Here is a 20,962-nt window from a genome sequence, read left to right as displayed (position 1 = left end):
TTGGTGTGTAGATAAAACTGGTTCCCTTCCCCACTTCCAAAGCAAGGAGACAATTCCAACAGCCGTGTATTAGGAATACTTTTGAAATGCATCTGACTCTAGTATTAACACTGAATATTCAAACATTCATATTATTACAGCATAACGTCTGGACACTTTTGCCTCCGGAAAGGGCAGTGGGCAGTTGATATTATCCAAGAGAAATCCTGCACCTGTCTTAGAATTTACAGCATTGACTTTGTGCATCCTCAGCTCAGACATTTATGAAGCATGCAGAGATCGCTACTACTCAAGGAACATTTAGAAGGCTGTGGAAAATGCGCTGGTGGGTACTGATCTAATTTTAGTGAACTCATGTCTACCATTACATGCAAGCCACACCTGGCAGTAGTTTTCCCCTCACACCTACATACTGGAGGCCCCAGAAGACAAGGCTTGAATGAATGGGCATGGAAGCTCAGGTACCATTTTAAGAAATAAAACAAAACAAGTACTAGCAGGGGCCAGCTTGTGGGAATGCCTGCCCTGCTTACCGGTGTACCTGCGGGTGAACAGTGTCAGTCTAGGGCTCAGAAACGATGCCTGACTGAATTTTAAAAGAAAAGGGAGGCACCTTAAACCCTGAAAAGACACACTTCCCGTGTTTGACAGGTGTATTCACTATGCGCACACAAAGCAAGACAGTGAGCTGTGCTCATCCACCCAGAAGACTGCACCATTTTTCTGAACGCACAGAATATACAACCCCTTTGCAAAGTAACAACAACAATAATAATAATAACAAAGTAGAAGTGCAGAATCCAGACTGTTGGGTGGTCTGTGCTTAAAAAACATAAGAAAGAATAAAAACTAATGCCGTAAAGACAACTATTCCCTTTCAAAGCAAAGGCCACATAAAACTGTGTTGCTCAGTTTGGTTTTTACTTCATGCCACCTGTAAACACAAGACTGGATATTCAGTTTCTGGGAAGAAATGAAACCACTTTTACATCCAGAGTAAAAGAAAGGCCCTCTACTGCCTGGATCACTGATTGCCCAGGAAAAGATAACTAGGGGAAGGCTTCCTCTTCTCATTTGCTCATTTCTTTAGAAAGGTCATATCTGAACAAAAGAGCTTTCAATAAAAGCACAAAACATTTACTGATGTTATTTCTGCCCTCTGTCTCTAAAGTTTGCTACAGGAACTAACACTTTCCATTCCTCACCAACAGATACATCACCTTTTTGGCACCACGGGTGGAATTTCTTCCTAATGTATAATTTTGCCTTATACAAAAGTCGATTGTCTAATCATGCAAACCCAACAGAATTCCAAAAAGTGCCACAAGACAGCTCAACTCTTTGCAATCTACTACCTAGTTTGCACACTGCCATAGGAACCTCCCAGAGAACAGACTACTACCCTTACTTAGATCTGACAGGGTATTTCACATATGGCATTTCAACCTCTCTTTCTAGGGGGAGAGAATCGAAACCCACACCCCGATTCCATTGATTTTTTCACTATCGGAGCTCTGAAATGCATGGAGATTTCTTTGATTTCTTGAAGACATCTTCACCGAACAGCCTGATTACAGAAAAACTTACTGATTCAATCAAATAGAGAATAAAGACAAAAACAGGTAGTGGTAGATTTCTCAATCTTTTCTCCTTGGAGACTAGGTTAGAGTTTCACCGTTACTGCATTTTCCCCAGCTGGATCTTCTTCCAGGCCTCTGATGCGGTGAAAATGCAGGAGTCGAGGATCCCAGCTACAGTAAATGTTCCTCCAATGATGGCACATATCTGAAATGTACAGAGAGAAGAAATAGGCTTGTCAGTGACGAGGGAAACTTTTATGCAGTTTGAAACTGGGGGCCGTAATTACATGACAATCGTTCGGGCAAACCATTCCTTACAGTGGAATAACTTAGTGCTATCCTGAACTCATCATAGCCCGAAGCAATCATAAGTCCCAGCTCCTAGGAGCCTACAGCACGACTGCTGTTCCTTTCTGGGCTAAAACTCCACCTAATAAAGCTTTCTAGAAGCTCTGTGTTGCTCATATCTTCCTACTACTGTTTTCTATTAAAAATACCACAACCTTGTAGTCTTCTCCCAATTTCACAAGATAAGGCATTTGGAAACGGGCAAAAGACACTTAAATAGCATGTGCAGGACAGTGACTAACAGAGAAGCCTAGCTACCAGTGACACCTACAGCTAAGTCTGTCTAACACTTTCCATTACGAGGGCTGCTTATAAAAGCACTGCCAACTTAACTCTTTATGGGCCAAAGTTTTCCATGCAAGGTGTCTCGGGTTGAATTATTAAAATGCCAGTAAAAACGTGTAATCATTTTCAAGAACAGAGTTAGGGAAAAAAAATAACGTCCTGAATAGCACAACAACCTACTTCAGTTCTCAAGTGCTAGAAAAAAGCAGTATTCTGACACGTCACACTAAAGGTACTTGGGCCTGGAGCACCAGAAATCAGGAGGCACCCGTTACGGACTTGGCAACACATTGCAAATTCCCTTATCTATGAAATGGGAACAATGTCAAACTTGTCTTCCAGGGAAACTGCAAAGGAAAATACTTTTGAAGGGTTCAATACCATGAGAACAGCCACCTCAGAGTCCTGGTGGAAACATATGACTTGTACTCAGGAGCAGGTTAACACAAACCACCTGCTAGTAACGAGGCAGCAGTCAGATACCGTAGGATGGGAAGAAACCGCACTCACCCCGTGCACTGCACAAGGCAGAGTTCACGTGGAAAATATGATGCACACTCACGTAACAATAACATTTAACAGCCAAGTTATAATTATATAGGACCCGGCATTTCCTAACTCCCACATTTTTGACTTCATGACTGTGATGCTCTTTGAACTCAATCTGTTACATCGCATAGGACTAGGCGGCTCTGAGGAAAAGAGACGCTTGGATCACTGAGAAGGAGACAAGATACAAGAGCTTATCTCCTGAGAAGGGCCGGCCTAGGAAAAGGGGGATTTTGCTCTGAGCTAAAAGCCAAGAGAGAGAGAAATCCCAAATCACTAAGTCAGTGTAGCAGGGCATCAGGGAAATGCAACACAACTGACATGGAAGGGGACCGGTGTCACAGCAGACCTACCGAGACGTGTTTCCTCTCCCACACAGCACTACACCCCATGGGCAATTTACAGACAAAGGAGTAACAGCAGCAGCGCTCAGCTCAGCAGGGAGTGAGCAGTGGCAACAGAACAAACAGTTCGTTAATGGTGAGTGAAGGCAGTAAGAAACAGAACGCTCATTTACATGCATATTTATAACCGGGATATGTGCGTTTAGGGAGCTCGATGAAATGACACTTCTGCAGGACAGTTGGCACTCCAGCAGGTCAGGCTCCACAAAGCAGAGCACTAGCCTGGCGCAAAGTTAGTACTTTTAGGGGACAGGTCTAGCTCCTGCCCTCTGTGCCCCCCAACTCGCGATCCCCCAGAGCAGGGTGCAGGGTGACTTTTCAGGGAAAATGACCGCCATGGAGTCGGGTTATTTCAGTCCACAGCAGCTCAGCTGACAGGAGATGTTACACCACAAACAACAGAAGAACCATCCAACACCAAGATTTTGCATCATATGGTAGGAAAATCTGATTTCAGTGCAGCAGCGCAAGGGGGTGGGGAATAGGAAAAAAAATAAAAAATTCATCTGCACAGCTCTGTACTGCTGAGTGTCTATGAGTCACACACACCTGGCATTTGCTCGGAGCCTGCCTCCCAGCACGCACACAGCCCTCTTGTTCCACTGCGACAAAAAACCAGGCAGCACCAGCAGCGTTGGTCTCTAGGTCAGCACAGAAGCTGCACCATCGTGTTTCTTGATCACCACAGTTCTAATACGTATGGGGCGCCGCTCTTCAGCAGCACTGAGGGAGTTAGGCATCAAAAACTTATTTCATCATCATCATCATCATCATCATCACAGAATGGCCTAGGCTGGAAGGGACCTTAGAGATCATTTTAATCCAGCCTCCCTGCCACCAGGGACGCCACCTCTCGACTAGATCAGGCAACACATGGGGACCGAACGGGATTTACATTCAATGGAGTTTTATATCAGCAATGATCTGCATCTGGCTCCGTGAGGTTGCTGGGTCCAACCATTAAAGGAGGAAGGAAAAGAAATAGGAAAGTGTAATGATTGCAGTAATGAAAGCCCATGCAACATGAGGCACACACGAGGATTTTGAACAGAATAAGATCATGGAACGGTGGCTGGGATGCAGGCTAAAGTCTAAAGGAAAACATGAGCAGATATGTAGGAGGTGACAAGGTTGCAAGATGACAGAAAGGCAAGTGTCAGGTATGTGACTGTGGACCTCTGGGATGTCTTAAAATCTGAAAATTCCTTTTAGGAACAGGGCACCTGTAGGATCTCCAGGTAATTCCTAGTAAGGTAAGACGCAGACTCCCACCCAGAGACTTCTGCCTGACCTGCAGCATACTTTGTAGAACAACACTGTCTTGGTTTTAAAAGCACCACGGGACCGAGTCTGTGATACCTGTCAGTAACAGGTCCTATGTCTGAAGTAACTCTCCTTGCAACCACTTCCCACCTCCACATTATTTCCATTTTTTTTAAATTTTTTTTTTCTACACATAGAGGGTATATGAGTCCTCTTGTATCAGGGAAAAAAACCCACAACTGTTCTTTTCTTTGCATTTTAAATGCTTCAGCAGAACTTTGGCTTGTTTTCTGCCTACTCTTCCATCTCAGCCCCTAGACTGACCTAATGATAAAATCTTTCAGTTTGGCCACTTACAGGAACTCATAAATTTTCAGAAGTGCAATTTCTCCTCTTGCTGTATAACCTCAACCACAAGGCCATGAATGGCTTCTCTTTATAGAGACGCCTTGATTTAAGTAGTAGTTTAACAGGCAAAAACTACTGTGTTTAACACTATGCCAAGAGTCTGTGGTTAACCCCAGGATCCACAGCAAATTCACAGCACGGTGACAGTGGAAGCACTGACCCATAATCAATACAATATCTTATTTGGTACTCAATTTTTTGAAGCATGACGTGTAAAGTAAAATCTATGCTAAAGCAATACCTGTTGTCCTGCACAGGAAGCATCTCTCTTCTGGTCCAAAAAATTAGGATAATTCTTTGCACCACAAAAAACAAAGGAGAAGGCTTAAGTTTGAGTGGGTCTGCTGAGAAGACAGAAGACCTGGGAACACCGCTACAGTGCTGTAATGCTGCTCTGAGCAGCACTGAAATTTTTAGGGGGGAAACTCATTACTAACAAGGAGCATCACATAACCTTCCCAGCAGCAGAATGAGATTCCTTTGGGTCTCTGCTGAGCAGCCAAGACTCCCCTCTCATCTGATCGTTCCTCCAGAGTGCGTCCTTCCCTCCAACATTGATGCTATTTCCTCCCTAAAGTCTCTTCTAAGTCCACAAGATCCTCCCACATCCCCAGGGAAACATTTAAATACACCAAAAGCTACATGGGTGCTCTAATAAACAATCTGTTCACTAAAAAAGAGTCACAGGTGATTTTCCCCTACTCCAGAGCCCCTTTTGTGGCTTTCAAACTAAGGAGCTGCTTGCTCAGAAAAAGCTGATGCTTTCCACCGCCAGTCCCATTTGGCAATGACTCCAGCTGCCCCAGCACAATCTCTGGACCTCAGCCCAGTGCTGATCATCACTCACTGGTCTCCAGAGCAACTGTGATGCAAAAGGCCACGTTGGAGATACAGGAAGGGGCTAAAGCAGTGGAAAGGACAACGGAACAGATCGTGTCATCAAAACAGGGCAAGGAAACCTAGGACAAAGGCTGTTTTGATCTTTTGCAGAACTGCTCCCACCTCCAACCTTTTGAATGCCACCTTGAACGCCGTAAAGCTTCAAGTGTAGCACATACAGAGCCAAGGCTGCCCTACTGTAGAACATTCCCAGCCTAAATGAGAGCAAGAGCAGGTCACCTGTACCAGGGCCAAGTGATCCCGACTGACAGCCACAACACAGCAGCTGTAACAAGGTCTGCCTCTAAGTCAGCCACGTCTGACGAGGGTCTGGCACACCTGTCTGACGCACTTCCTAACAGCTCCTGCAGACAGCAACAGCATCCACGCGTGTCCACAGGAAGGATGTTCAACTGAAATAGCCGAGTGAGCTGCTTGAGACGACAGGCATTTATAAGACCAAACAAAGTAGACAAAAATCAATTATAAAATTCTTCAGCAGTCCAGCAGCCAGCATGTGCCTGGCTAACTTTACAGACAGGATGGGGCAAAATTCTAGCTGGGGCCATCTCAAATCCAAAAGGTCATTGTGGCATCCAGTGAGAAAAGCCTCTCCCTGGGGACTCCTTATGTAAACTCTGAAGCACAGTATCAAATTCAGCAAAGATGCTATTTATATGCATACAATGGCATATCAGCAGTAAATCAATGCTAGCAATGGACACGACAAAGAATAATGCCAGCTATCAATCATTTCCAAACACTGTTTCCCATTAAAAATGCCTCCACACCCTCACTCCCAGCAAGATGCATAAGAAACCTAGGAGAGCATATTGTTCAGGAAAGAAACAGAGGCAGTATAAGTTGCCAAGTCATAAAATGCTGATGTTTGACCTTTTTTAGGATTATATTTTGAAACCAAACAGACATGCTAAGAAGAGAAGGTCTTAAACCACAACATTTAGATTTTGATTCAAGTCTCTTTCTCTTGATATTTGTGTATCCTAGAGATCACATGCATTTCTAATGTTAAGTGAAGGGAACTTAGTGTTTATCAGAAGCTGAAAAATCAAAAACTTTAAGTGCGACACAGCCACACTGTTTATGTTACTTCCAACTAAAATATTTAAACAGTTTAACAGATCAAAATCCGAGGTCTTCATTCCAGTCAATTTATCAACCACTTCACATTCTACCATGCCTCACTGATAGAACAGACTGCAGCTTAAATTTTAAGCCAGCTCCTTCAGGACACATTTTTTAAAGTTCTGGAAGATCTTTAAATAGCGCTTCGCCTAACTGGCAGTTTGGAGGGTACATCTCTGTTAAAGATGCTAAGATCAGTACTGCAGGATGTTATCTGGACAGATCAAAACATAACTCATCAGGAAAACACCTCTGGAATTCGAAAATGCAGCTCTTCTCCACTTCTGCCCAAGAGAAAATACCTGAAACTGGCACACCCATGTTAAGCCAAGCAGCATCACTGAGTGAAACAACTGCCCCGCATCCTCTGCAAGTGAGATTCATCGTTAGAGAGATGGTTTATTGCAGCATGCTTTGCTGCATACATTAGCTTTACTTCCAAGTTTCTGACATGCTGCAACAGTGCCTTTCCTGCCTAGACAGTTTGGCACTTCTGGAACAGGGTAATTTTCTTTCTTCTTGTGCCTAGCTATTAAATCAAATTGTCATAGCATAGGGCTTACCAATTACCTCACTCAACACTTGAGTACAATTGCGGTGATGTAGTGCTTTATTTCAATCATGCCACAACGCTCTGAAGCAGAAACTCAATTCTTCTGGACAAGAAAGGCTCAGAAGAGAAATGAAAGGCAGGCAGGAGAAGGGAAAATTAGAGGTTTAGAGTAACTCACCGATGTGATAAACCTGTACAAAGGCTGTCGCCTCTCTGTGTATTTCACTGTGATGGGGCTCAAATCATAACGAAACCAGATAGCTGGGATAATGCGGCCAGTGTGACTGTAGGCTACGTACTCCTAGAAAAGAAAGAGGGAGAAAAATGGAAAAAAACATGAGCAATCTCATTGCAGATAGAGTGTCTGCAATAAAACTGCTTCTGTGGGTCTGGCCCTTACTCCACTGTTTTGTTCTAATGATCAGACTGGAAGAAGAAAACAGTTAATTCCTGTATGACTGCCCACCCCCATCCTTATCAAATAGGAAAACAAGTTCTTTACAGTCTGGCAATGACATAGCTGGGAACAGAGTGATGGTGCTTACTCTCACCTTTGTTCCAAATTACACAAGTAAAAAGAAAGGATGTCACTGATTTCTCTAGCTTAGATATGCTCTATTTAAATACAAGCAGTCTCTTAAGTGGTTGCAGGTGAAGGTTTTGTACTGTCAGTATGTAAATCGTATACTGGGATATTCACCAAACAAATGGAACTTAGTTTGCAAGAACCTAAAACTCCCTTCTTGCCCATGCACGCAGAACAGCAAGCAGCAGCTCCTGTCTGTAAAGCCTCCATCACACCGGGACCAACAATGTGAACGCTTTGCCCACTCAGTATGAAGCACAAGGAGCCACATTTAAAAATCAAGCTGAAAGCCAAAGTGAAACTGTATACAGAAAAATACTGGCAAAGGTTCAAAACATATTCCAAGCTGGTTAGGGACAGACATCTTTAGATTGTCAGTGATAATCTCCTTTAATCTGTTTCTTTAGTAACAGGTACAACGTAATCAATCAGCCCCAACAAGCCACCCTGCACAATGCCACTGCAGAACAGACAATAACATCAACCTCATATCAGAAGTCACATCTTTTTTTTAGCTAATATTTGGCCTGTGCTCTCGCTTGAAATATCTATCAGTTTTCAAGGATCAGGACATTTATCTTGACAGACTGAAGAAAAATCACAGAAAAGCACGCTGGGGACTCAGCCATCCAACGAGAACCACCAGCACCGGCACACGCTGCCTCTTCACCCAGCTGCTCCTCCCCTCTTTAGCCCTACGATGCGCCTGCCAACACAGATGACCTGTTTTAATTCTCCTTCACACAGAGGCAAAGACAACCTCAAATACTTCAGAAAGATGAAGAAAGAACATGCAATAGGACACCCATGAGCATGACATAAAGATTATTTTACTCTTTGTAAGCTCACAGGGAGCTGGTGAAATAGCATCTATCTCCATCATTAATTTCATATAAATCCCAAATCTCCCTCTATTTAGTTTATTTTCTATGGATCACAAGAGAGTTAGAATTGGGCTGAAGTCCCTTGTCATATTTTCAGTGCTCTTATTGCAGAAGTACTGCAGGACAGTGGCTATTTGGGGAAGTGAGGAAAAAGAGGATCTAGGACATAAAAGGGGAAAGGAGACAGACAATCCACACCTAAGACTCAGTTCATCTCTTCATACTAGTCAGTCTGTGACAGACTATTCCAATGATTTTGTTTCCCACAGATCTGTACGGGAATAAAGGCTAAAACACTGCTAAGAGAACTTTTATTTTTAATGAGAAGAAAACGCAGAGGCAGCACTGTTTCTCCGCACTTCAGTTTTGATAGAACTGACCTCATTTTTTCCTTCCTCTCCCCTTTTCCCCACCAGCAATCCTGCCCTAATGAGTCAGTCTTGGCCAAATGCCCCTATTCGCAACCACGCTCAAAGAAGTGTCAAAAGCTCCCACTGTCTATTTTCCAAATTACTTTCAGAACTTGCATTGCAAGAGTCTTATCAGAACAACAGTTGTGACATTAACCAGAACAAATACATCGTAATCTGAATAGAGGGAGACATCCAAATCACTGGGACACACTGTACAAGCAAGCCCAAAAGTCACTAGACAGGAACGCTCATCTGAGAGCTGGTCCAGAAGTGCGTGTTTGATTCTCAGTTATGACAAACTAGCAGCAATTAGATATTATAAACATTTTGGTCTTTCATTTAGCACCTGACTGACAAATCATTTTAAATTGAAAGGGGCTTTTTACCTTAAAAAGTAAATAGGATCTTTTTTTTTTAAAGTTCAATACATTGTTCTATTAGAATACAAATACCTTCACATTAATGTAAATTAGTTGAAGAACTATAAATTTACAACAGCTGTGATAATCCACTATAATAAACCAAGCACTATGAAACAGTCAACCAGTATGCATTTGCTGCTGCAGGTTCTGTAGCTCACCATGGGAAATCAACATTTGTGAAAAGCTTAAAACTCTGCTGACTTATTTGGCAGATACCTCCTTCTCAATTAAGGCTGTTTTATTAATAAAACCATCTGTAAGTGCTGTTTTAAACATTCAGCTGGATTGCAGCTTCTATCCAGATGTACCTTGACACAAATCACTAGAGCTCCTGCAGCACATAAAAACTTTCCACACGACTCGTAGATCAGTTAAACTGACCTATGAGAAAGTCAGGAGTAAGAATACCTTTCTTGGGAATTAAAACAATAGCACTGGCTCCTCTGACAAAGCCCTCGCAATCGCAACCCTGGTAAAGGCCAGCACCAGGAGCAACAGGAAGGCCCAGGCTGAAGAGCTTCAGTTCCTCGTTCTCCCAGCAGAGGCTACTGCTCACCTACAAACGAGTGTACAGGCTGCAGAGCAGAGGAGCAAGAGGGAGGAGGAACGATGGCTGAAGATCCTCCATGCATCCACTGGGCTGCAACGAGGAGCTTCTCTGAGCACTACCTGCTTCTTTACCTTATTTGCTACAGTATACTGGTATGAGTATCGCTGCTTGCCACTCATGTCTTCGTACACCGTCGGGACTATCTTCAGTATGTAATCGTGAGATGCAAGAGCTGTGGTCAGGAAAGGAAAGAATACGTTAGCTTTCAGAGAAAGGAATCACAGCCTACACAACACTTCAGAGTAAATGTGCAAAATCAGCCAGAATAAGTAAGTCACAGAAAAGGTATCTCCCTCCTCATTACCTCAGGTTCTGGGACAAAGTGAAAATTTCACATCCTACATTTATGTCTTTTTGTGAGGTAGTTGGATGACATCAGAACCTTCTTGCCATTCTGAGACTTCTGTAGTACCAAAACCCACAAAGATGAGTTTGGGTCACTTGAACCTTCCTAACTTCTTGCAATTACAAATTATAAGACTTATCGGGACCACAAAAAGCTGTCCTGGTTAAATCAAGAACTAAGGTTAGAGCTGCAGCTCACTGAGGTTTTTTTTGACAGAAAAAGATGAGGCATCACAACCTGTGTAGGTCCCATTTCTTACGCATCCATCTTTCTTTCTCTTCTTGCTTCTCCTACAGCTGCTTAACAATTATTAACCTTTTTTTTCATTATTTAAATGGCCTGTGTCAGTTTTGTGTCTGCTGAAACAGTTCTAAAACAGAATACTAAATAATTCATCTGCAGGATCCTTTGGCCAAATGTTAACACAATGACATTTAGCTCCTGGAGAAAAAATTAAAAAAAAACCAAAACAAACCAAGAATAAAAAAACCTCGTAATTGCCTAGCTCCAGGAACAGCCATAGAAACTTTGTTCCAGGAAGCAGACAAGAATGATATCCTGCAGGAGCCTGAACATTTGAAGGAGAGAAACTACGATGAACTATAGCAGGGACTGGAAGTTTCTTATTGTGTTGCTGGTCATATAGAAGCGCAATGAAAATGTTTATCCTCCTGGCCACAGAGTAGAACTCAAAGCAGAGCCAACTTGCAATGCAAGAACAAGGAAAACTTCTGGTGGTGGTGACAACAGCAAAAGGAAGATATAGGAATAAAATATGGACAAAAATCCCTCAGTAGTTTTGAGTTGGTCATAACAGAGCTGGAGACAATGTCCAGGTTGCAGAAGGACTGCAAAGGACATTTTGGGCTCAGCCTTCTCTTTGATTCTGGAGGAAATGGAAATGTCAGTCAGCAGTGCCCGGATCATTTTGGTTAAAGAGGCAAACTAAAAACCTCTGGATACACCAGTACTACTGAATGGCCCTACTTTCCCTCCTGCAGCAAGTAGCTAAGACCTGTAATCACCAAGAATACATACGATTTGAGCTGAGTTTGTCGGCTCCCTCCAAGGCATTGAATGCTCCATGAACGTTATGGACCTGGAAGGCAAAAAGGTGCATGAAGAAATCTTGGTACTCTTGATCTTTGCTTCCCTATCCTATCCTGTAACAAGGAGACTAGCCTGATTCAAAACCAAAGCCTCAACCTAGTAAAAGATGACCTCAAATATCCCTCAGTGATTGTCAACACAAAGGTCAGTTCCAAGTAAAAAAGTTAGTTTCACAATGTCTTACAAGATGAAACTCCAAAACCACTCCAAAGCTAAATGAATTACAGTTGGAAGAGGCCAGTTGTGAAATTTCATCGGGAGGTATTTCCCAAGAGAACTTTGCATAGTTAACAATGAATTTCACTTATCAGACTGAAAAGGAAATTAAATGGGAGTCATATTCAGGTTAAAATTCAAGAGGTCTCCCATAAAGGCAGCTCACGTCAGAGCAGCTGGGCTTGTACAGTTTAAGTCATTAGCCCAGCTTTCACAGCACGCACGCTGTGCCACTGGGGATGGGAAGCACACCTGCCAACACAGCCACCCCTTCAGCTCTGCCTGCAGCCCATCCCAGGCAGGCAAGTATCCGTTTGCCCAGAATAACAGGATTTCCACCCCATGCCTTCCACATACTATGATCTGGAGTCTGATGTCCACCAACAGAACAACCGATTTGTGAACTCTCTAGACAGCGAAAACCCCAGAGCAACAGCTGTAGATAGAGGTTGCATCATTCATGTAACGTACAGTAAGCTGCACAGAAAGGACAAACAGCTCCATGACCTAGAAATTCCTGACCTTAAGCCAGAGAACAGGGAAGAAGGGCTGGGAAGAAGTACTTGGTCATCAGTGTGACAGAGCTGCACCTCACTGTCAGGCCAACGCAATCTCCTTCACAGACCCTCTCAACCCCCTCAACAGCAGGAGAATGTATCTGTCTTACCCTAATGACTGTTTCCCTTTTCTGAATGTTATGGAGCGGACGATGGTTTGGAGGAAGCAGTAACTGAACTCATTTCTCTCCTGAGAAAGGAAATTCTAGAGATACCGTATCATCAAGTTCAGCTGGCAAGGTGCTGGTTACAAGCACAGAGTAAAAGCAACAGCTCAACCTTCTACAGTGCCTTTCAGTCTGCTGGCAGTTCAAATCCTTTACACAACAGAGAGAAGACACTGGACTGGGCCTCAGTATTATGTTCCATTCTTGGTACAGCTGAGAAGTAAGCCTCTTACAATAAATATTTGCATGGTTGCTCAACAAACAACTGTACCTATCCTGTGAAGGACGTCTATATTTGGACTTGCGTTCTTGTCACTGGCTGCCTAGTAACCACACTTCCGTCTATACATAAAAGTTGTCTACTGTGCATCTCTACACAGAGTTACAGGGTTTCCACAAAGAAAAAGCCACCAGAAACCTCCACAGCTGCCTGTTTCTGTGCCATCGGGTCCTTTAGTGCATCTGTCTCTCTTGTCATTGCAACATGGATGACATTTGAAACTGCCAGTCTGACATTTTACCACGATTTTCCTCGTGGAATATTCTGGACTCCCGTAACAATAACTGCTGTCCATAGGTCAGCTAATTAATCTCAGCTCTACAGAGTGCACAGGTGTGTTCCTTGGGGGAACTTACTTGTTTGCACCTTGTTAAGTACTTGGAGGGACTTCAACAAACAGTAGGGTTTTGGCCACAGTAACAAAATTGCTTTGCAACAGGGAACTTAAGCAAGCTTGTTCAGCCAGGTGTTCCCAGGGCTGTCCTGCACCACCAAGGCCAAATCTAGTGCATGGAGTAGCGGCACGGGAGGCTAGGCCATGGTTTAACAACACCAACGCTTTATTGTCCTGCAACACAGGCCTCAAGAAGATGCTTGCCACGGCCTTGAACACCCTAGGCTTTAACCTCTTGCAAAGACATATAACTGAACATACAACTCAGGCAGAAGTCTGACAGCAGCCTAAATAACTTCTAACCTTGCAACTATCAAGGGAAGATCTCCCACACAGATGAAAACTAGGATTATTCAACACCGTGATCCAGAACTCAAGAGAATTCTGTGATTAAAAATGTATAATCTCCTATTTTCCACATCTCTTCCTTCACTAGGTTACCTGACGTGCAAGAACCTCATTGGTTTGAATTTTGGTCTTATCTATACGAGAGAAAAATCTGCAAGAAGTCTGCCACTACTGTGCATGAACCACTGTTGAAAAATTGAAGCTCATTCAACAACAGATGTGATTTAAACCTCTAGTTCAAACAGACCAGTTTTTCTGGAAAACACAGCATGCAACTCAGTGGATCATTCTGGCTGAGCTGGTAACAACCTACGAAGAACTAACTCCCAGCACATGACAAGCAAATGAGGAGCTCCTCAGCCCCTTTAAGACACAGGCATATGTTGCATCAAAGCAGGCGGTGACAACCCAAAATATTCAAAGGTGTATCTAGACTGATTTAAAGCTCTCCATACTTGCGGGCTCTCTACGCTGCTTGCTGAGGCCTGGTAGCACCTGTTCAGTGAATGTAACCTTCTTTAATTTGCGCTGTTGAACTCATGTTTGCCAACAGAATCAGCAGTACCTACCTGCTCCATTCTTGTGTATAGAGATGATGAGTAGTTATTTTAAGCTTTGAAAATGCTAATCAGAACTTGTCTAAATCAGAAGCCAACTATGTTTGCCAGACAGGTTTCTCACCGCCAGAACTGAAGACGCTTGCTCCTTCCTTTGCCCCCAACTGTCCAGGCTCTCATCTCATTCATGCTGATTCACACTTCAGCTCCATTACCCAAAGACTCCACGATAAAACAATGGGAACGCTACCTTGGAGCACTGATTTCCCACGCAAACTGCAGAACTCCCTATTAGCACTTACCTACTATTTTTCATAATCTCAGTGTGCTTTGCAGACATTAAGCCACGCTTATTTATATGCTAATATTTCAGCGTTCCCACACATGATATTTCCTAAAAGAAGCCGGGAGCAGAGTCAGAAGACTACAAAGCAAAGCTTAGACTTGTTAGCATGAAAAAGGGTTTTGGAAGTGGGTGTACAAGAAGCAGACTAATGAGACGTCTGTGCTGAGGGAGGAAGATTACAGAGAGACTAAGGGTAAGCAATGTTTAGGGTGAGTCGCAAACTGGGTGTGCACATATATAACTCCCACCTATGATGCTAGCTCCTTTTGGAAGTAGGCTAGAGAAGTGCTGTAATCCATCCTTATTGAGAAATCAGGAATTATTACATAACTTGCAACACCTGGTGAAACTCTATCCACAGGGCAAGCGCGCAGGTTCAGCTTCTTCCCAGCAGGGAGCTGGCAGTTCTAAGTCTAACTTGCATTTCATACAACAAATTTGACTAATAAGTGTCTGCTCTACAAGTCCAGTGAACTGAACTAAAAAGACCTTGACTGGTGCCATGGTAAAGACACATCTTCCCTTTGTATACTCACTGCTCCTCTGCAAAGGCAGTCAAGATTTTTTTCACTGCATTAATACTGAAAATGGTACTGCATAGGGTTTTGCAAAGCCATGAATTCTCATTTCTACTCCTTGCAGGAAGATCACTGCAGAGTTTTCCAAAAGCACTTTCATTTTCAGATGGAAACAGTGAATTTGCTCTATGAGTGAACACTGCTCCTTCCTGAAGTGGTGGCACATAAATAGTTTGCAAACTCTTCCAGATTGAGCGTATACTGCACGAAGGCAAGTGGTGGGCTTGCTCAGCCTGACAGTCCTCTCTTGTGTCCTCCCAACACTGTACAGGGCCCTTCCATGGAACCAAAGTGTCTAATACCAAAGTCACCCTCATTGCATTCATTTCCCTAGAGCCAGAGAATTTCCAGGGAAGAGAACTCACCTGTAACTTGTCCCCAAATGAGAGCTTATGGATGATGTGAGTCATGTCAGGATTCTGAGGCTGCGCAGTGGCACTGTGCGTTGACACGTGAAAGTTACCGGGGACCTAAAATTAGTCAAGACAAGGAAAACAGGATTTCACATTTTATCCCTCAAGGCACTGTTAGGCTCTGTGATATGAAGCAGAAATGCCTGGATCCATCCAGCCTGGCAGGCTGCGTCTACTTCGCAGTGGACAACCTCTGGCACGTCAGAGAGAGGCTCCAAAACACCTCCCTGCACTTGACCAACACCACCAGACTCTACGCGGAGCAGATATAAGTTACATCCCGCTGCCCAAGAGTCTGGCACCCTCACATCGCTGCTTCCGCTGCTGGCTCAGAGGTGATGAGTAGATCACTCCCAACTTTAGGAATTCCTAACACTTAAGGCTACGTCTTTCATCCCTATTGAAATAAGATTCATGTCTCTGACAGGCAACAAATAGTTGCTTAATGTTTTACTCCCACATCTTGCATTTGTAAATGAGCCCACTGCTGCAGAACAACCCAAGAAAGCTGTGGACATGTTCTCCTTGTAGTACTGGTCATGAGCAACCTTATATTTGAGAAGATTATGCGTAAGAATGAGTTTTATATAGAGAATCCCCCTCCAAAAAACCCCAACAATGGGGGGGTTCCCTTACAACCTAAGTTAAGATCTTCAGCTTACGGCCCTGGCAATAGCCCCCCGAAGTACAGTATTTTCTGGTTTAATTCTTTGAACAGAAGAAAATATAAAGTTCTGAAAAATACAGATTTCATCTAAGGACTCAGTTCCAAGAGCACTGGTGTCATTCTGATGGGATCACTCTAGCGTGCACACATTTTTCAGGTCACTAGCCCTAGTCTGTGAAGTCTTTCAGCAGATTCAGCTCAATCACTGTTATGAAGGGTGCAAGAATTTTTTTCTGCTGAGAAGAGGTTGGGAAATTAAGCAACATTGAGAAACAATCTGACATGGCCTAAGACAGGAGTGGGAGAATGGTTATACAACTGGTGCCCATTGTGTTCTCTGCAGAGACAACTCAGCAGCAAGGCCACGGGAGGCCACATGCCGGTTCCATGTGCTTTCAGGAAAGCTAATTTAAATGACTTGAAGAAGAGCAGTGCACTCCTGGGAACACTTGCAGGTGTGGACACAAGCTGTGTCATACACAGGCTCGGTAAACAGGGTGGCAGGCTGCAATAAGTAGCACACACAATCATCTTACTGTTACCTCGTCCTCCCTCTTCAGGTTTCAGAATAACACCCAAGTGAAACCCTTGGTCAAGTTTCAAAGCCTGGCCATGTCCCACTTCAGACACGAGCTGAGAGAGAAGCCTGCGCAATTTCTACCCAGGGACTGGTGACTTCTAGCTCATACACAAGATGTTCGGGTTTTCAGAGCCAGAAGTCCTAGGTCAGGTCCCCTCCCTCTGACAGGAGTCCCAGCCACTGCAGGACACAATGCAATTAGCATCCTTTCACAGATTAAGCCGTGAAGGGAGCTCCTCAGTGCCTTTTGAGTTGCTTTGGTGAGCAGAAAACACCACACCTAACAGACAAAATCCTGAGTATTTCAGCTGTGTGCTTTGGGAATTAACAGATCAAGAACTACCTTTTAAGAAGCCCTTTCCCAGTTCTGTGGCCTATCAGCTGCCAGTAATCTTGGTGGCAGAGAGGCAAGGAAAGAAACGTCCTCTTTTTAAGTCCCTAATCTTTTCCATGCCACAGAATCAGTGAGAGATTCTGTCTGTTATTTTTAGATGTGATTTAACATGACCTGGGAGGAAAAGAAGGAAGTAGGATTTTGTAGCCTGTGGTACATGAGGAGGCATGAATAAAGGGTGTGACCTTCTTAGGACATCAGTGGGCCCCACCACTGCCTCCCCCACCCCAGCTAGTCATCTCCAGCATTACATAGCAAGATTATTCAATTCTGAACACACCCATCCCAGAGAGGAGCCTCCTCCAGGCCTGGATTTTCATTCTTTGAGACAGAAGCGGAGCATCCCGACAAAGCATGCGCAGAGGCCTCGTGCACGTATTCCAAACATCTCAGCGTCGAGCCGCTTCTGTTACGTTGGCACCCTCTAGTAGGGAACATTCTTGTCATTCTGCGGCTCTCGGAACAAAAGAGCACTTGGATAGAGACACTGCCAAGGACCTCTGCACAGTGAGTCACATTTTGGAGGTGCAAAAGTCGTGACGAGTAAACACAGAAGCTGTTCGGCATTTGAAGGGAGTTCACACATCCCCTAAACATCAGGCTGCTGTGCTGAGAGAGACAGCACTGCCTTCAGCACAGAGCGGCTCCCTGCTGTTAAGCAACGCTATCTCAGTTACCTGTTTTAGAGAATGAAGAAAAAGCCTGATCTAACACATTCTTTGTGGGTCTAACTGTGTAGCCAGCTCTGCCCACACACTTCTGCAGCACTAAGAGATTAGGGACATGAATATACACTCTACAGGAGAGATACTGACACGCAGATTTTCACAAACATTTTACAAATGGATCTTGCTAGCATTTCCCCAGCCAGCACACGCTCATCCATCATCATTGCTGCTCACCTTGTTGATGCTGAAATGGCCCTCAAACCTGCAGCCATCCCCATTATTTAGAGGTATCTTCATCGAGTTGTCAATATGACCCACTTCGTGCCTTCCCATTTCATCTTGGATGTCTAGTCCAACTACTGCATGGGTGGAAGGAGATAAAAAGCAAAACAAAAGAAATAACAGGAAGGTTGCATAAGAAAAGCATGCACTGCTTTTACTGGGAAAAAATCCACATCTTTTTTTCCTGACATTTGACTAAGCTGTACTAGTAACGTCATTTGTCACATATTGTTATACCAGCTCTCCAGAAAGAACTTTGTAACCAAACTTTTCAGACTGCCTATTTGACACAAATATAACTCCCTTACCCTGCCAGCTGACTGTAATCTCAAATACATAAAAAGAAAAACTTCAGGTGGACAAGGCAGGTGATTTGTGAAAGCCAACTACTAGCGCGTGCATTCAGAGTTACAAATCAAACGTGGGAAGTTTCTTGCTCCCAGAGACAAAAAGGTCACTATGAAAAAAGGAAACAAGATTTAGAAAGAAGCCAGCAACAGAGGTCAGGCACTAACACAGGCTGCAGGGCAAGCACAGAGCCCAAGAAAACAGGTGTCCTGGCTTGGAACGGAAAGCGATGGGGTACTGGCAAAGGCTGCAGTTACTCGATCTCCATCCGCCCTATTACAGAAGAAGAGCCACTGTACCAGTTTAGGCCCATTTCAAGTACTACTTAAAATACAGAGAAAGTAAGTGAAAAGGGGTACTCACATTCACAATGCAGGTTTGGCAAACTGATGTTCAGATTCACTTCTATTTTACCTCCACTGTCTTTGTCTGGGTCATCCACATAGAGCTCATTAACTCTGGAGCACAGAAAACACAGGTGGATTCAGGCACCCAGTTACTTTCCTCAAGAGAAAAACAACTTGAATGGGAGAGGACAAAAAGAGACTGTGTGCAACAGAGTTATAAGAGAACATGAGAAGTCCTCCACAACTGCATGGGGCCAAATCACAATTTAATCACAGAATCCTAGAACATCTCAAGTTGGAAAGCACCCATAAGGATCAGAGTCCAACTCCCCACAGGACTACTTAAAACTAAACCATAGGACTAAGAGCTTTGTTCAGACAGTCCCTGATTTTACTTCTTGCTTGGCAAGAGCAGAAGGCTTTAAACAAGTCCCTCATACCAACAGAAAACAAAACTCTTGCTCTGATTTATGCTTCCTGCCCTCTTCCCTAACCTGAGTTTCCAGAGGTGATACAAACCAAGAGCCTAATGTAGGAGAGGTGGCAGGCTGGTGTGCTAGCCCTCTGCATGCCTTCGCTGCTGCTCCTTTTAGGAAGCATGTGCTTTTTGATTTGTTTCATAAACAGTTTTATTGAAAAGCTGCTCTCAACTATCCCATAGGAAAGGTTATTTGTGTAACTAATTGTCATTTGTTACTGCAACCCAGCTGACAGAGCAGCAGCAAGAGAAGGCAGCATGACATACTTGTATCTCCCTCTTTAATATCTCCTTTCAACCTGCGAATGGTAACCAAAAGCAACAACTAGAATTGAGAAGAGGATTTGAACCAGGACCAGATGGAAAGAAACATCCTGGACAGCAGGATCTAACACACTATGCAACAGTCTTACGAAGAGTGATTTTGTTTCATAGCACCCACAGGGCTGGCAATATTTCACAAAGACAAAGTACAGATATAGAGTAAAAGGAATACAAGAGTACAAATATTTACTGTTAGCACACACAATCCATCTGACACATAAAATACAAACCAAAAGAATCCTAGCGTGCGCACAGCTGAATAAGCCAAACAGTTCTAGAGAACCCACTCCAGGGAAACCCACCACACCGAACCAAGGTGGCTGTGAGACTATCTAGCGGCTTTTTCTCCCTCGAAGTTCAACACTGTCCAGCCTCATCAAATAAGATTTGACAATTTATCTTCCAGTCAGACAGATTATAAAGCTATTGGAATTTATGTTCAAGCTACATACAATAAACTACCTTCTCTAGTAGGCACTCCGTATTATTTTTATTTAATGCTCAAAGTGCATGAAACCCTTTGACAAGCCCTTGCTGAAGAGTCTATATGTTAATAGTCAAACCAGACTAAGGGCAGCTACAAGACAGATTCAAAGTGATTTTGCTCTGGTGCTACATCTCTGGACCATAATGAACTGTTTGCCCTGTGGATTCAGTAGAAACAAGCCTTTACACTGAGAAACATGCAGCTGCCAATTTTTTTGGGGGTAATTACTCACAGGTCAGCAGGGTTTACAGACACTCATTTAAAACCTGCACAGCATTTGTCTTCAGCTTCACAGCCCTACCTTTCTCTCTTTTTAATTGGCTTGACAAGTTGCTTGCAATCATTACTCAACGTATTTTTCAAGTGATTAACAAAAATGACACAGAGGGAGGGGAAAGATTGCTCACCAGTGACCTAGTTAGAAGCTTCTTGGCTGAGCCCTCTCCTCCCAGGTGGAATGCATTAAATCTTCTATGTGTTTATTAGTGGAAGATTGGGTAGTGATCTGAATTAAGTCATATGTCCAAATACAGTTGTGAGGAGCAGCTCTAGCCAGGACAGGCATTAATCCCCCAAAGCAATGCACCCTTCTGCGCTTCCCGAGTCCTCCCATCAGGATCCCAGTTGGCCGACAACCTGTTTTGTAACAGCACCTGGCCTCTTCCCAGCTCCCTGCCATCTGAGACGTGGGCCATGCCCAGCCAGTGCCACGGGCAACTCCATGGGACTGGCAACAAGTACCAAA

General features: G+C 43.8%; 1 protein-coding gene across 1 annotated transcript in view; it reads right to left on the bottom strand.

The window, feature by feature from the left end:
* Positions 1-831: 831 nt before the first annotated feature.
* ERGIC1 (endoplasmic reticulum-golgi intermediate compartment (ERGIC) 1) overlaps positions 832-20,962 on the bottom strand; it is a gene marked incomplete at its 5' end in the record, with an annotated part of 35,202 nt that continues 15,071 nt past the window's right edge. The window contains 7 exons of the mRNA XM_009877691.1: positions 832-1,785; positions 7,594-7,716; positions 10,402-10,502; positions 11,715-11,775; positions 15,595-15,699; positions 18,186-18,310; positions 18,945-19,039. Coding sequence (XP_009875993.1) covers positions 1,678-1,785; positions 7,594-7,716; positions 10,402-10,502; positions 11,715-11,775; positions 15,595-15,699; positions 18,186-18,310; positions 18,945-19,039 — 718 coding nt within the window. The remainder of the gene's footprint in view (positions 1,786-7,593; positions 7,717-10,401; positions 10,503-11,714; positions 11,776-15,594; positions 15,700-18,185; positions 18,311-18,944; positions 19,040-20,962) is intronic.

Source organism: Apaloderma vittatum, unplaced genomic scaffold (genome assembly GCF_000703405.1).
Source record: "Apaloderma vittatum isolate BGI_N311 unplaced genomic scaffold, ASM70340v1 scaffold17651, whole genome shotgun sequence".
NCBI classification, from domain to species: domain Eukaryota; kingdom Metazoa; phylum Chordata; class Aves; order Trogoniformes; family Trogonidae; genus Apaloderma; species Apaloderma vittatum.
The sequence above is the reverse complement of the archived record's forward strand: the minus strand, read 5'-3'. Positions and strand labels throughout refer to the sequence as shown.